This window comes from Phodopus roborovskii, unplaced genomic scaffold (assembly GCF_943737965.1).
Source record: "Phodopus roborovskii unplaced genomic scaffold, PHOROB, whole genome shotgun sequence".
Lineage (NCBI taxonomy): Eukaryota > Metazoa > Chordata > Mammalia > Rodentia > Cricetidae > Phodopus > Phodopus roborovskii.
The window spans coordinates 889414-906495 of record NW_026126599.1 but is presented as its reverse complement, the minus strand read 5'-3'; the positions used below and the strand labels follow the sequence as shown (position 1 = coordinate 906495).

The window sequence follows — 17082 nt, the reverse complement described above, 5'->3', positions numbered from 1 at the left end:
ATAGCTAGACAGGGGAGATAGCTGGGACTTTGGGACAGAGAGAAATTTCTGGAAAGAAGAAAGGCAAAACACCAATGAGACATGGAGGGGGTCAGTCATACCGAATGAAAGAAAAATAAATGTAGATTAATAGAAGTATCTGTTTCTGGTGTAAGTGATTTCTCCAGAATAAACATCCATCAACCTAAAAAAAAAAAAAAGGATGTCTAATCCCCCCATACCCACTCAGTACAGTACTTGAAATTTTATCTACAGCCCATCATAGTCTTACGTTAATATTTTAAGGTATGTCATTGGCCTTTATATGTCTTCTGGGGGGGGATTGGTTGGCTGGCTGGCTGGCTGGCTGGCTGGTTGTTTGACTATTTAGTTTTGTGTGAGTGGGTTAATCTTGAGGCTGAAACTCACTATATACCTGAGGAGGACCATGAACTTCTGATCCTCATGAGTTCAGGGATCACAGACCTATACCACCATGCCCAATTCCATGCTCTCCTGGAAATCCAGGCCAGGATTTTGGGAATGCAAAACAAACATTCTACCAACTGAGCTGCATTCCCTGTGCCTCCTTTCAAAACATTTTTTTGCATTGGATTTGGGTTTGGGTTTTAATTTTTCCTTAGTTCTTCCAGAGCTTCATGGGATGTACGCAATAGTGTCTGTGTTAGAAAATAGATGGTAAATCAAAGGAATCTGAAGTCAGAAGACTATTCAACAGAAGTTACAAGCTTAATGTGGAAAAGCTAAGAAGGGTTCCCAGCCATCTGCAGGTAATGAGAATGTTTCCCTTACAAATTAGGAAAGTTTTGATGGGTTAGAAGATTGGGAAGAGAAGGGGACTGTATGTGTGGACAGTTCTTCTTCCTAAGAAGGGACTGGTTCTTGTGGTTTGCTTGATTTTTAAGTACTAGGGATACTTTGTTGAATACTCTGTGCCATTCTTAGAATCAGAAGTTGAGGTCAAGGGTCCAAGATGATGGCACAACAATTCTATCAGTTGGGATACTGGAAATCATATTAGAATAGTAGAGTTACATGTTGCCCATATTATTTGTGCACTAGTAAAAAAAAAAGCATCTGGAATTTGCTCAAATCAGTTTAAGGCAAATCTAATTCAAGTGTATATTCTGAAAAACTACAACTATAGTCACTAGGCAAGAAGATTTCTCCCCAACACTTTTTTCAGAGCCTTTGCAACATCCTTATTCCTGAGAGTATAAATCAGGGGATTCAGGGTGGGGGTAATGATGCTATAGAAAACAGAACCAACTTTGTCTTGCAGTGGAGTGCGCTGGGACCGGGGCCTCATATAGGAGAACATGCAGGCACCATACCAAAGGGAAACTACAATGAGATGAGAGCTGCATGTGGCAAAGGCATTTCTCTTACTCCCAGCTGAACGCATCTGAATGACACTGTGGAGAATAAATCCATAGGATGTAGAGACAAGGATGATGGGGATGAGAAGAAGTATAATGCTACTGATGTAGACTGTGTTCTCATACACAGTAATGTCCCCACACACCAACTTCAAAATAGCTGGAAATTCACAGTAGAAGTGATGGATGATTCTTGAGCCACAGAAAGGGAAGCTCATCAAGATGGACGTGTGGATCAGGGAGTTCACAGAAGCACTCAGCCATGACATGACAGCCATCATCACTCCCACTCTCCTGCTCATGAGCACAGTATATCTTAAGGGGTGACAGATGGCAACATAGCGGTCATAGGACATGAGGGCCAGGAGGAGACACTCTGCACCACCCAGAGACAGGTACATGAAGTGCTGGGTGGCACAGCCCACAAAAGAGATGGACTTCTTGCCAGACAGGTAGTTGCTAGCCATCTTGGGGATGGTTGTGGAGACATGCATCAGATCCATGAGGGACAGCTGGCTGAGCAGGAAATACATTGGTGTGTGAAGATGGGTGTCGGCACAGATGAGGAGGATGGTGAGGCTGTTGCCACTCACTGCGGTAAGGAAGACCAGCATGATCAGGAGGAAAAGGCAGAGGTGGTTGAAGGAGTCATCAAAGAGCCCTTGAAGGATGAAGTCTTCCAGGAAGGTCTGGTTCCACCTCCACATGCTCCCTTCCTCAGCCCCTGAGGGGACAGGGAGAGGACAGGGGTGTAATGCAAGAAACACAACTTTAATAATGAGCACTTCCTTTCTCAGGAAAATGAAAACAACTCTTTTCTCTCTCTCTCTCTCTCTCTCTCTCTCTCTCATATATATATATATATATATATATATATATATATATATATATATAATTGTGCAACAACTCTGGTTAGCCAAATGATATCTTTTAAAAGAGAAACCTAAAACTCTCCCTTGAAAATCATCTTCCCTATGAAGTTCCAAAATAGCTATATTGTATTGAAAGCCCAGCTTGGGAACTAATGTGATATCTCCCCAAGTATATTGCAAGGTACAATACAAGGTTGATCCCCAAGACTTGTGTGAAACTATCAGATGTGAATGGGGAGAAATGATGTCTTCTGTACAGAGTATGCCCACTGCACTAGTGAACTCACTGCAGTTAGGATCACCTGCACAGGATCAACCAACATTCCATCAAGGAATGTACACCAGACTGAGTAAGTACATGAAGGTAGGGGAGGAGCAGGATAAGGGAGTGGGAGGAGGGAGTGGGGGTGGGGGTGATTAAGACACATAATACAGGAATATGGAATTGGTGGAGTGCTGTTTCTGCATCGTTTTTTCTTTGTTGTTGTTGTTTTTTTTTCTTAAAAGATTAGCAAGTTTTGTTTCTTTCAGGGGCAGTCACATGAGAGTCACAGTATTTCATATTTTTCTTATGTAGAGTCAAGTACAATTTAAAGTAGTAGTTCTCAGCCTTCCTAATGTCGTGACCCTTTAATACAGTTCCTTGTATTGTGGTGTTCCCCCTATCCATTACATTTTTATGTTCCCTTTTTTGATAATTTTTTATTTGTTTGAAACAAGCTTGTTTTACATGTCAATCCCAGTTCACACACCATTCCGTCCTCACCTGTCCACCGGACCAACATCCATCCCATCCCCTTTCTGCTCCCCAGGGAGAGTGAGGCCATCCATGGGGAGTCTTCAAAGTCTATCATATCATTTGGAGCAGGGCAAAGGTCCTCCCCCATGTGTCTAAGCTGAGAGTATCCCTCTATGTGAAATGGGCTCCCAAAGTCCATTCATATACTAGGGATAAATACTGATCTACTACCTGAGTTCCCATAGACTGCCTAGTTCTCCTAACTAACACCCACATTTAGGGGGTCTTGGTTGGTCCTATGCTGGTTTCCCAGCTATCAGACTGGAGTCCATGAGCTCCCTCTGTTCAGGTCAGCTGTTTTCTGTGGGTTTCTGCAGCCTGGTCTTGACCCCTTTGTCCATCACTCCTCCCTCTCTGCAACTGGATTCCAGGAATTAGGCTCAGTGTTTAGCTGTGGGTGCCTGCTCCTGTTTCCATCAGCTACTAGATGAAGGGTCTAAGATGGTATACAAAGTAGTCATCAATCTCATTATCAGGGAAGAGCATTTAAGGTAGCCTCTTCGTTATTGCTTAGTTAGTTGGGGTCATCCATCTAGATCTCAGGACATTCCCCTGGTGCCAGATTTCCCTTAAAACCTATAATGGCTCCTTCTATTATGGTATCTCTTTTCTTGCTCTCCTCTATTCTTTCCCTTACTCAATCTTCCTGCTCCCTCATGCCCACCTCTCCCCTCCTCTTCCTCCTCAATCTCCCCTTCTGACATGTTCCTAATTTGCTCAGGAGATTTTGTCCCCCTACCCCTTCTCCAGGGGACCACCTACCCATTAAATTATTTTCATTGCTAATTTATAACTGTAATTTTGCTACTGTTAGGAATTGTAATATAAATATTTTTTGGTTGTGACTCATAGAATGAGAACCACTGATTTAAAGAAACACAAAAAAGAACTAATATAAAATATAACAGAGATATGTCTTGCTTCTCTACCCTTCACTCAGTAAAGAGTAAGTCCCCTGACCTGTGACCAGATGCTTCCTGTCACTGAGGGGGGACTGGAGGCAGAACAAAGCATGCCATCCCCATCATGCCAGTCCTTCCCCTCACCCCTCTGGTTGGGGGGGGGGAACTGGAGACAGAAAAAAGCTTCCACCATCAGCTACCATTTCAGCTCAAAGGTACAGAAAACATATTCAACAAAATCAAAGAAGAAAACGTTTGCAACCTGAAGAAGGACATGCCTATGAAAGTACAAGAAGCTTACTGAACACCAAATAGACTGAACCACAAAAACAAAGTCACCTCATCACATAATAATCAAAACACCAAACATACAGACTAAAGAAATAATGTTAAAAGCAGTGAAAGAAAAGACCAAATAACATATAAAGGCAGACCTATCAGAATTATACCTGACATGTCCATGGAAACTCTGAAAGCCAGAAGGTCCATGATAGATGGTCTACAAATTCTAACAGACAACAGATGCCAGCCCAGATTACCACACCCAGTAAAACTCTCAACAACCATAGATAGAGAGAACAAGATATTCCATGACAAAGCCAGATTTATACAATACATGTCCACAAATCCAGCCCTACAGAAAGTTCTGGATGGAAAACTCCAACCTAAGGAAGTTAACTACACTCACAAAAACAAAGGCAATAGATAATCCCACTTTACCAGAAGCCAAAAGAAAAAGCAGGGTAAATCTACACACAATACCACTACTACCAACAAATCCAAAACAAACAAGAATAAACTATCAGTGGTCCATAATTGTCCTATATATTAATGGTCTTAACTAGCCTATGAAAAGACACATGTTAGCAGAATGGATATGAAGACAAAATCCATCCTTTTGCTGCATACAAGAAGCACAACTCAACTTCAAAGACAGACACTATCTCAAAGCAAAGGGTTGGGAAAAGATTTTCCAGTCAAATGGATCCAAGAAACAAGCTGGTATAGCATTCCTAATATCTAACAGATTAGACTTCAAACTAAAATCAATCAAAAGAGATGAAGAAGGTCAGTCATTTCATATTCATCACATGAAAAATCTAGCAGAACAAAGTCTCAGTTCTGGACATCTATGCCCCTAATACAAAGGCACCCACATTCATAAAAGAAACATTATTAAAACTCAAATCTCACATAAAACCTCACACACTTATAGTGGGAGACTTCAACACCCCACTCTCACCACTAGAAAGGACCACAAGACAGAAACTTAACAAAGAAACAAAAAAAAAAAACTAACAGAAGTTATGACCCAATTGGGTTTAACAGACACCTATATAACATTCCATCCTAGCACAAAAGAATATACCTTCTTAGCTCCGCATGCAACCCTCTCTAAAATCAAGCACATACTTGGAAACATAGCAAACCTCAACAGATTCAAAAAAATTGAAATAACGCCCTGTATCTTATTAGACCACCATGCTTTAAAGTTAGAAATCAGCAACACAAATTGCACAAACCCTACAAACTCATGGAAACTCAATAATGCGCAATTGCACCATTCCTGGGACAATGAAGAAATAAAGAAAGAAATTAAAGACTTCCTAGAATAAAAAAAAGAATGAAGACACAACATACCCAAACTTATTAGACACTTTGAAAGCAGTGCTATGAGGAAAATTCATAGCACTACATGCGCACATGAAGAAACTGGAAAATAGTCACATTAGAGAATTAACAGCACAACTGAAAGCTCTAGAACAAAAAAGAAGCAAACTCACCCAAGAGTAGTAGAAGCCAGGAAATAATCATATTGAGGGTTGAAATCAAGAAAGTAGAAATGGAGAAAACAATACAAAGAAACAATGTAACAAAGAGTTGGTTGTTCCAGAAAAATAAGATAGACAAACCTTTTTGCAAACTAACCAAAAGGCAGAGAGAGAACATGCAAATTATCAAAATCAGAAATGAAAAGGGGGACATAAAAACAGACACTTAGGAAATCCAGAGACTCTTCAGGTCATACTTTGACAACCTGTATTCCACAAAATTCAAAAATTTAAAGGAAATGCACAATTTTCTGGATAGATATCATTTACCAAAATTAAGCAAGAACAGATAAGCAATTTAAAGAGACCTATAACCCCTAATGAAATAGAAGTAGTCATCAAAAGTCTCCCAGCCAAAAAAAAAAAAAAAAAAAAAAAAAAAAAAAAAAAAGTCGAGGGTCGGATGGCTTCAGTGCAGAATTCTACCAGAAATTTGAAGAAGAGCTAATACCAATACTCCTCAAATTGTTCCACACAATAGAAGCAGAAGGGTCATTGCCAAACTTTTTATGAGGCTACTGTTACCTTGGTACCCAAGCAACACAAAGACACAACTAAAAAGACAACTACAGACCAATGTCCCTCATGAACATTGATGCAAAAATACTCAATAAAATTATGGCAAATCCAATCCAAGAATACATCAGAGAAATCATACACTATGACCAAATAGACTTTATCCCAGGGACACAGGGATAGTTCAACATTCGAAAACCTACCAATGTAATCCACCATATAAACAAACTGAAAAAAGCAACTCACTAGACACTGAAAAAGCCTTTGACAAAATCCAACACCCTGATCCAGAGATCAGGGATAACAGGAATATACCTAAACATAATAAAAGCAATATACAGTAAACCAACAGCCAACATCAAACTAAATGGAGAGAAACTCAATGTGATTCCTCTAAAATCAGGAACAAGACAAGGCTGCCCACTCTCTCCATATCTCTTCAGTACTGTACTTGAAGTTCTATGTAGAGCAGTAAGACAACAAAAAGAGATCAAGGGAAAACAAATTGGGAAGGAAAAAGTAAAACTTTCACTATTTGCAGATGATGTGATAGTTTACATAAGTGACTTGAAAAACTCTACCACGGAACTCCTACAGCTGATAAATACCTTCAACAAATTGTCAGGATACAAGATTGACTCAAAAAAAAATCAGTAGCCCTACTATATACAGACAATAAAGGGGCTGAGAAAGAAATCAGAGAATCACCATCCTTTACAGTAGCCATAAAAAGCATAAAATATCTTGGGGTAATGCTAACCAAACAAGTGAAAGACCTATATCCCAGGAACTTTGAGTTTTTAAAGAAAGAAATTAAAGAAGATACTAGAAAATGGAAAGATCTCCCATGCTTTTGAACAAGTAAGATAAACAGTAAAAATTTTTTAAAAAAAATGGCAATCTTGCCAAAAGCAATCTACAGATTCAATGAAATCCCCATCAAAATCCCAGCACAATTCTTCACATACCTTGAAAAGATAATACTCAACTTTATATGGAAAAACAAAAGACCCAGAATAGCCAACACAACCCTATATAATAAAGGAATTTCAGGAGGAATCACCATCCCTGACTTCAAGCTCTATTATAGAGCTATAGTCCTGAAAACAGCTTGGTATTGACACAAAAATAGACAGGCAGACCAATGGAATCGAATAGAAAATCCTGATATTAACCCACACACTTACAAACACCTGATATTTGACAAAGCAGCTAAAAGTATACAATGGAAGGAGACCATTTGTCTTCAATAAATGGTGCTGGCACAACTGAATTCTGATGTGTAGAAAACTACAGATAGACCCATGTCTATCGCCATGCACAAAACTTAAGTCCAAATGGATCAAAGACCTCAACATAAATCCAGCCACACGAACCTCTTAGAAGAGAAAATGGGATGTACCCTTGAATGAATTGGTACAGAAGACTCCTTCCTGACCATAACACCAGTAGCACAGACACTAAGATCAACAATTAATAAATGGGACTTCCTGAAACTGAGAAGCTTCTGTAAGGCTAAGGACACCATCAACAAGACCAAATGGCATCCCATAGACTGGGAAAACATCTTCACCAACCCCACATCTGACAGAGCTGATCTCCAAAATATACAAAGGACTCAAGAAGCTAGTCACTAAAACACCAAATAATCCTATTAAAAATTGGGGTATAGCACAGAGACAGCTGACCTGAACAAGGGGGAGCTCATGGACCCCAGACTTATAGTTGGGAAACCAGCATTATACTAACTCAGACCCCCTGAACGTGGGTCTCAGTTAGAAGACCTGGGTAGTCTAAGGGACCTCTGACAGAGGAACCAGAATGCATCCCTGGTGCACAAAAGACTTTGGGAGCACATTTCCCATGAAGGGATACTTCCTTAGCTTAGAGGCAAGAGGGAGGGCCTAAACCCTACTCCAAATGACTTGACAGATTTTGATGATCCCTCCTGGAAGGCATCACCCTCCCTGTGGAGTGGATGAGGACTAGGACTGCAGGGGGTGGTGTCATGGAGAGGGAAGGAGGGAGAGGGAACTGGGATCAATATGTAAAGTAAGAAAAAAATATTAAATAATTTTTTTAAAAAAGAAAAAACATAACAAAGAAGCTCCATCCATACCCCCCAGAAAATGAACCAGAGATATCTCCTGCCTATATTTGTGACCATCAAATTGTGCATGACGGACAGGAGAAACTAGGATTGTAGCAGTTCATCAGTTAAACTTCCCTATCTATACTTTAACCAGTTATCATTTGAATACTAATAAGATTGGCCACTCAATCACCATGATAAGCCTTACTCAAAAAAATGATCTTACAAGTAGTATCCTATCTTTCTTTATTTTTTCTCCCTCTCTATTATATTATGACAATGTCCTCCTGATTTAAACACTCCCTAAAGCATGAAGGAGGGAAGAGGTTCCTGAGACTCAGGAATTGAACTTCACTCATCTAGGAAAGCTGAAACCTACAAGAGTCTTGAGGGTCCCTTCCCAAAGATGGGGGAACAGTAAACAACAGCTGGGGCAAGAGACTCCAATCAGCCATGTCGCTGAAAAGAGACTCCTACTGATGGCACTGGCTGCAAGTCACGCAGACAGCTCTGGGGCTCTGTAGCTCTCATGAATCATCACAAATGGGCTTTTCTGAGATATGGCTCTTTTTCAGTTCTCCCTGTCCCTGCAAGTAGCCACTCCCCCATACGCCTTGCTTCACCAAATTGAACTTTGCTATAATCAATACTTTGGCCTGTCATGGATTCTGGGGTGAGTAGATGCTGTGTTTTCCTTGTCTACTCCATAGAAAATTCTCACACAACACTTACTAGAGATCTACCAAGGTTACCATACATTCCTGGTTGTTTATGTTTTCAAGCAAAGAACTCAGAGCTAAATGTATTCTTCAAAGAATAATTGAACCAATATAAGAGTCTTATTTCTTAGGCCATATGCTGACAAAGGCAGCTCATCTTTACAGCTATCAACTATAGGTCTCATCCTGTGCTGATTAAGATATGAACCTTAAGTCCAAGAGGTTCACTGATGAAGGAACCTCCCACTGAGTTTGGCAACCTGAGTTCAAGACATAGGGTTCAAATGATGGAAGAAGAAAACTAAATTCTGCAAATTGTCCTCTGTCCTCCAAATGCATGCCATTGTCAGGCTGTGCACACAAATTAATTAATTAATTAAAAAGTAAATAAAAATGACATAATTTGAGAGACATGAATGAAGTTCACCTGTACTCCCTCTGACTACTTTGGCAGTTGAGAGATCTACACATACACATACTTAGCCATACACTTATTCTCTTACCTCATCTGTGTCCAGTCAAAAGCCTCAGGGGATAGCCATAGCAGAAACACTCCACTATCTGGTTCCTTTCTTCCCCTAAGGAGTTCCTGGCATTCCCCCATTCTTCTTCTGGCTCTTCAAAGACCCTTTTCTCTGCTTTCTATAGAAGCTGTCTTCCTGTGCTGCCTCGGTGACACTCTGTGACTTAAGGAATAGCTGTCTTTGGCCAAATTACTGACAAGGGTTTCTTCAGAAGAGACCTGGGTCAGAACAAGCGTATATGTGCACCAGAGCTGACAGGAGGGTCCACTCTGGCACACACACATTGGCTACTCTTCTGCCAAGCAGGCCTTCCCTTTAATGCATACCACACTTGCTTCTCTAACCCTGGAGATCTTTGTTTACTAATGGAATTGCATTATTTACACTAACAGCAGCACCATAGGAGCGACAGAACTCTCACAGCCTGGGTCCACATTCTGAACTCTTCCAGCAAACAACACCACAATCTTGCTCAGAACTGTACCCTTATCAGCCTGTTGGCAGGACAGACTGAGTAACAGGGCTTCTGCCAGCTATTCTAGTTGGGCAGTGCAATCATGCCAACTATTCTCTCTGACTCAAAACCTCTGCCCCAGCCACCTTTCTATCCCAGTTCAAGAGGTTGGGCAACAGGGATTTCCAGGGATGTGATACAGTGTCAATCATCACATTCCCAAAGCCAGGAAAAATTAGGATTTGGATTTCTCTGCTACTTGAACTCTTAAAGCTCTCTTTATTGTGTATAAATACATACTCTGCTTCTGTTATTAAGGATGATTTCAGCAGGTACAGTCAAGAAGCCCCTTTCTGACTCTACATAGATCACTAAAGACACCAGAATGGACTTGTCCTGGTGTGAGCCAGCCATGAGGAAAAAGGAGCACCATCTATGAGAAATGAAACCTCTCCAAGCACAGAGGACCTATGACGTCATCTGAGCCAAGATGACAACACTAAATTGACAGCATAGGGACTTTCCCACAGAGGTCGAGTTCTGGACCTCTTCTGGGAACACCTAACCCAGACAACTATGATGTACTGTGCCCTTTGAGAAATGAATCACATAAGACTTTATTTACTTGGAGTTTGTTTGTGGAGTCAGGGGAATGAGGTATCTGGGAAGAGTTGGCCCTGGGGATAATGCAGGAATATTCTACTAGGGATCAATTAACCATGATGAACCATTGCTAGAATCATGTTTTCTTGTTTTGGAATACTTCTCACTCTCTCCCTCCTCCTCCTCCTCCTCCTCCTCCTCCTTCTCTCTCTCTCTCTCTCTCTCTCTCTCTCTCTCTCTCTCTCCTTTCCATCTAACCCTTTGACAAAGTCTAAACAAACAGCTAAGAAGGAGGTGTCCCTAGAGTGCTGAGTGCAAGCAGAGCACTGATCTCTGTATTGAAAGATGCTAGAGAACCAATCACTATGCCTGCACATCTCAATGCTGGCATATACTGCTCAACTGTAAGCCACCCTGTGGGAGGAAGGAAGCTTTGGCAGTATTTCAGTTCAATAGATAGGCTCAGAGTTCTCCATCCTGAGTGCCTATAACCTGCATGGGAAAGGTAGAATGGTGGGCAACCAGCCTGCAATAGGCATTAAACTCTAACCTTTCCTAAGAGCCCACTGGTACTAGGACTTCACACTCCCCACAGACAATAGGGCCCTGACCGCTGGACCCTCAACAACCCAATCTCACACCTACTTAACTTCTTTACAGGACAACTTCTGATCTTCCTCTTACAAAAGCCAATTTTGGTCTTGGAGATGTGGTTCAATTGATAAAATAAAAGCAAATGGGACTCTAGGTGATGCCTAGCCCCTAATGTAAAAAAGTGGCATGTACTGGAAATCCAAGTACAGGAGACAAATGAAAGTAAGAGAACACCTATGACTTCCAGCAAGCCAGCCCAGCTCAATCGATGGGCTCTAGGTTCTGTGAAAGATCCTGTCTCCAAAAAAAAAAAAAAAAAAAAAAAAAAACTATTGTCAAGTTGTCAAGTGACTAAAGAAGACACTTGATATAAACCTACAGTCTGGTTATACCTGTCTCCCAAACCCCAAAACTGATGCAAGGCTCCCTGAATTATTATTTCTTTGTTTTCAGGAACCCAAAATGGCTTAGTCTCAAACAGTAGGCTGACTCTCAAGATAGCCTGGCTATATCACTCAGAAATATAGGGAGCAGTGAAATTGATTTTTGCTTCTGTGCTGGCCCACCACACAGGAGAAGTGATCCTCACACCAATCTCCACATTGAATTTAAAGCTTATAAGAAACACGGTTTGGTCCTGTGTGTACAACTGCCAGTCTTTTGATGCCAATGGTACCTGGTTCACCTTGTTGTAACTGTGTGTGTGTGTGTGTGTGTGTGTGTGTGTGTGTGTGTGTATTATGAATGTGTACATATTTCTTTATGTGGCCATGTGCGTCCACAGATGTGCAAGCTTGAGGTGATAGCTGGCTTCTTCTCCAATGAAACTTCACCATGTGTGCTAAACAGAATTTCTCAATGAAGCTAGAGCTTGTTAATATAACTAGATTAGCTAACCAGGAAGCCTCAGGGATGATTCTGGGTCCTTATTCCCTACCTAGGATTGGGATGATATGTATTCGTAGTCATGCCCAACTTTTTACATAGGTACTGAAACTTAGTTGGTACAGTGCTTGGCTAGCATACATGGAGCCCTGAGCAACACACAAACCAAGTGTGGTGTCACATGTCTGTAATTCCTAGTGGAGACAGGAGGATCAGAAGTTCAAAGTCATCTTTGGCTTGTGTAGTATGTTTGAAGCCATCTTGATCTACAAAAGACCCTGTCTTAAAAACAAAGTCAAGGAAGATAAAATGGCTAAAGTATAAGAAAATGGGATGAAACAGAACTGAGAGTTGGTTATATAAGGGTCTTCCTGGTTCTGATTGTTTCTAAGTATTCTCAGCCAAGCCTATAAGAAGAATAAGGGAGAAGAGAACTGTGTTTGGGAATAATCATTCTAGCTGCTGGGTGGAAGAAAACACCAAGGACATGGACACCAGATTACTGCAATGGAGCTGGAGAGAGGGGTCACTGATTAAAGGGCCTGCAGCTCCAAAATGAAGACCTGAGTTTGTACCCCAGAACTCATGTACAAGTCAGACATGGTAGCATACATCTGTAACTCCATCATTCCTATGGGCAAATGGGAGGTAGAGACAAGACACTCCCTAGTGTATAGATAGCCGTCTCCTCTCTGTGTCTTCTCTTTAAAATCTCTTATTTGTCTTTTTGTAGTTGGGTTACTTTACCCAGGATGTTGTTTGTTTGTTTGTTTGTTTGTTTGTTTTCCTTGCTCTTCCCATTTACCACTCCACAAGATTAGCCCACACCCAACACTCTTGGATGGCCAAGAACATGAGATTAGACAGGCCACAGGCCAAGGATCAAAACACAGTAACTATAATTCCTAATGACATTCTGCTGAACCCATACATCAGTGCCTAGCTCAGCATCATGGAAGAAGCTTCTTCCTGTCCTAGATGGGAACTAACACAGAGAGAGAGACCCAGGCTAATGTGGAGAGAGTGGGAGGCTTTATGATATTTAGTCCTAAGTGAGATGTCTTCATAAGTGAGATGTCCCCTTCTGGTCCAGGAAGCTATGAGGGAGAGGAGGTAGAAAGATAGTAAGAGCCAAGGCTGATGGGTAACACCAAGGAAACAGTGTCTTCTAGACGGAACATGCGTCTATGAACACACAGACTGTGGCAGCATGCACGAGACCAGTGCAGATTCAAGCCAGATGGGGTCCCGGAGACCTGAGATGGGAAGTGAACATGAGTTCTCACCCCTATCCAAGAAGCAGTCTGCAATTGATGTCCACTCTCAAAGTAAGAATTAGTGACCTCTAATAGAGTTTCCCTGGATAAATAAACACTGAATGGCCAACAGGGAATGAACTCAATGGTGTAGTTATAGACTTTGCCTCATTTTGTTGTTTGTGAATTTTTTGTCATGCTGATCTTTTGCTTATATATTATGGTTTCTGGGTTTGTGTGTTATAGGATTGTGTGTGTGTGACTTTGTATGTCTGTGTGTATCTGTGTGTGTGTGTGTGTGTTTTGAATTTACTTTGACTTTTTAATAGGTTTTGCAAACTAATGGCTGCTTCCCCTCCTTCTCCTCCCCCCTCCTCTGCAGGATAGGTCTGCCTAATGTTTGGCTGTGGGTCTCTGCATCTGTTCCCATCAGCTGCTGGATGAAGTCTCTCTGATGACAATCTGGCTAGGCACCAATCTATGAGTACAGCAGAATATCATTAGGAATCATTTCTTTGATTTTTTTGGGGGGGGCAGTTATGCTTGATTCTATCCTTGTCTCTGAGCTATCCAACCTCTGGGTCTTGGCTCTCCAGGCAGTGTCATGGGTGGGCTCCCTCTTATGGCATGAGTCTCAAGCTGGACCAGTCATTCATTGGCCACTCCCATAATTCCTGCATCACCTATACCCCAACACATCTTGTAGGCAGGACAAATTGTAGGCTGAAAATTATGTGGCTGGTTTGGTGTCCAAATCCCTCCACAAGAAGTCTTGCCTGGTTACAGAAAATGGCTGGTTCGGGCTCTGTATCCTCTAGGGGTCTTATCTAGGGTCACCTTCATAGATTCCTGGGAATTTCCATTGCACTAGGTTTCTAGTTTGTCCCTAGATGCCCCCTAGTGCCAGTTGTCTCTTCAAGGATGCTCTACCTCCATCCTTCCTCCAGCTGATACCGCTTGTCCCCATACCACCCCCTTCTCCAGACATAATGTCTGCTCTATCTCCACTTCCCAGGGAGATTCATCCAATGCTGCCCCATGAGCCCTCCTAGTTACTTAGCTTCTCTGGGTCTGTGGATTATAAAAGGGGTATTTTTACCTTGCAAATAGTATTCACTTATAAGTGAGTATATATCATGTTTGTCTTTCTGGGTCTAGGTTACCTCATTCAGGATGACTTTTTTCTAGTTCCATCCATTTGCCTGCAAATCTCAAAGTATCATTGTTTTTAACAGCTGAGTAATACTCTGTTGAATAAATGTGCTACAATTTATTTATCTAGTCTTCATTTGAGAGATATCTAGGTTGTTTCCAGTTTCTGGCTATTAGAAATAAAGCTGCTATTAACATAGTTGAGTGAGTGTCCATGTGGTATGATGGAGTGTCCTTTGGTATATATGCCCAGGAGTAGTGTAGCTGGGTCTTTTTGTTTGTTTGTTTGTTTGTTTTTTCTAGACAGGTTTTCCTTCTTTGGAGGCTATCTTGTAGGCCAAGCTGGTCTCAAACTCACAGAGATCTGCCTGCCTCCACCTCCAGAGGGCTGGGATCAAAGGTGTGCACCACCACCACCCAGAAATTTCCAATTTTCTGAGAAACAATCATGCTCACTCCCAAAGTAGCTGTACAAATTTACACCCTGCACTGGGGTTATAAGAGTTCATACCACAAAAAAAAAAGAGTTCATACCACACCTTTCTATACCTATGTCCTGGAGGGTTGAATTCATATCCTCAGGCTTGCTCAGCTAGCATTTAGAAATTGAACCAACTCCCCAACCCAAGCTTAGCTCTGTAGAGCTCCCTCCAACTGTCTTATTCCCAATATCTCTTCAGTAAAATCATTTTTCACTGATGACATTCAGATCTCATGACTCTTGCTCAGAACTCACACTAAAACAAACACAGAATCTCAGATGCCTGTATTTTATATATAAGATTTATTATATAGGCTAGTTATATAAGATTGCTAAGGCACAGGAAGGTTGATTTATCCTATGCTATACTGTGTGTGAGTGACAGATTCTAATACAAATATATCTGAAGGCAACAACCAATCCTCAGAAAATACAAAGGTCTTGGGGGGCTTTGAAATAACATATCTTTATATCCCTATTTGGTGTGTTGCAGGTCCACTGCAGAACAAAGAAATCAGAAGCATCCCAAAAATAATGTGAGATTTCATAAAGACAAGTCCCAAAAACCCACAGAAGCACTTGGATGATAACACTCAGTAAATATCTGTGTGAATTAACACACATTATAAAAACTGAACATACATGTTGTCACTAAGAACACACAAAATATGGCCAGATATGGTTGTGCATACCATTAGTCCCAGTACTCTGGAGTCCAAAGCCAATGGATCTCTGAGTTCAAGCCAAACCAGCCAAAGATGCATGGTGATACCCTGCCTCAATACCCTACGTGTGTGTGGGGAGGTGCTATTTATTCTCTCTGAATTCCTTTTTACAGGAATAAGCTTTTGTTAATTTTATTTGTACATGTGGACAAAGGACAACCTTCCATCATGTGGGTCCTAGGGATTGAACTCATGTCATCAGGCTTGGCAGTAAGCTTCCTTTACCTGCTGAACCATCTCCTCGGCCCCTCTCTGAATTCTTGTCTACTGAGTAAAACAAATATGGCTTTCATATCATCTATTCTTATTCTTTGTTTGTTGGTTTGTGTATGTGTGTCTGTGTAGGTAAATGCAATGGCGTAAATAAAGAAGTCAGAGAACAGCTGTCAGGAGTCAATTCTTTCCCTTGGACCACGAGGGTTATGGGAAATCAAACTTGAACTTCCAACACCTTTGAAGCAAGCACCATTTCATTTTCAGCCATCTTGCTGGACCATATCCACCCTTTCTTCTAAAACTTGGTTTAATCTACACACTTTCAATAACAAGCAATGTGTCTGTCTTAGTTAGGGATTCTATTTCTGTAAAGAGACACTACGATCAAAGTAACTCCATTAAGGAAAACATTTAATTTGGGGTGACTTACAATTTCAGAGATTTAATCCATTATCATCATGGCAGGACACAAGTGTGCAGGCAGATATGGTCCTAGAGAAGGAACTGAGAGTTTTACATCTTGATTCACGGGCAACAGGAAGTGAACTGGGTCCCACATTGGGCATAGCTTGAGCATGTGAGACCTCAAAGCCCCCCCACCCTACCTCCTACCCCCCAACCATAGTGATACACTTCCTCCAACAAGGCCACATCTCTTAATAGTGCCACTCCCTATATGATGGGAGATGTCATTCTGTAAATATGTTTCTCATAGTGGTTAATGAATAAAGCACTGTTGGCCAATAGGAAGCAAGATAGGTGGGACTAGGAGACAAGAAGGATTCCAGGAAGTAGTAGGGAGGAGTCAGCATGTAGAGACTGGGGAGAATAGAGGTCCGGGCCCACTCTCCGGTAAGATGAGACTTTGTGGAAATACTTAGATTAGTAGAAATGGGATAATAAAGACAGAGCTAGCCAATAAGAAACTAGTACCTGGCCAACAGCATTATATCAAATACAGAGTCTCTGTGTGTTATTTGGGGCAGACATAGCGGTGGTACCAGCGGCTGGGGAAAAACCACTGGTAACACCTATAGGCCAAGCATTCAAACACATAATTCCATTCCTATTCAAACTACCA

At 41.4% G+C, this 17082-nt stretch overlaps 1 protein-coding gene across 1 annotated transcript in view; it reads right to left on the bottom strand.

The window, feature by feature from the left end:
• Positions 1-1118: 1118 nt before the first annotated feature.
• LOC127237203 (olfactory receptor 2AE1) overlaps positions 1119-17082 on the bottom strand; it is a 37397-nt gene continuing 21433 nt past the window's right edge. Inside the window, exon 2 of the mRNA XM_051205315.1 lies at positions 1119-2103. Within this exon, the coding sequence (XP_051061272.1) occupies positions 1151-2086 (936 nt within the window). The 5' untranslated portion in view covers positions 2087-2103 and the 3' untranslated portion in view covers positions 1119-1150. The remainder of the gene's footprint in view (positions 2104-17082) is intronic.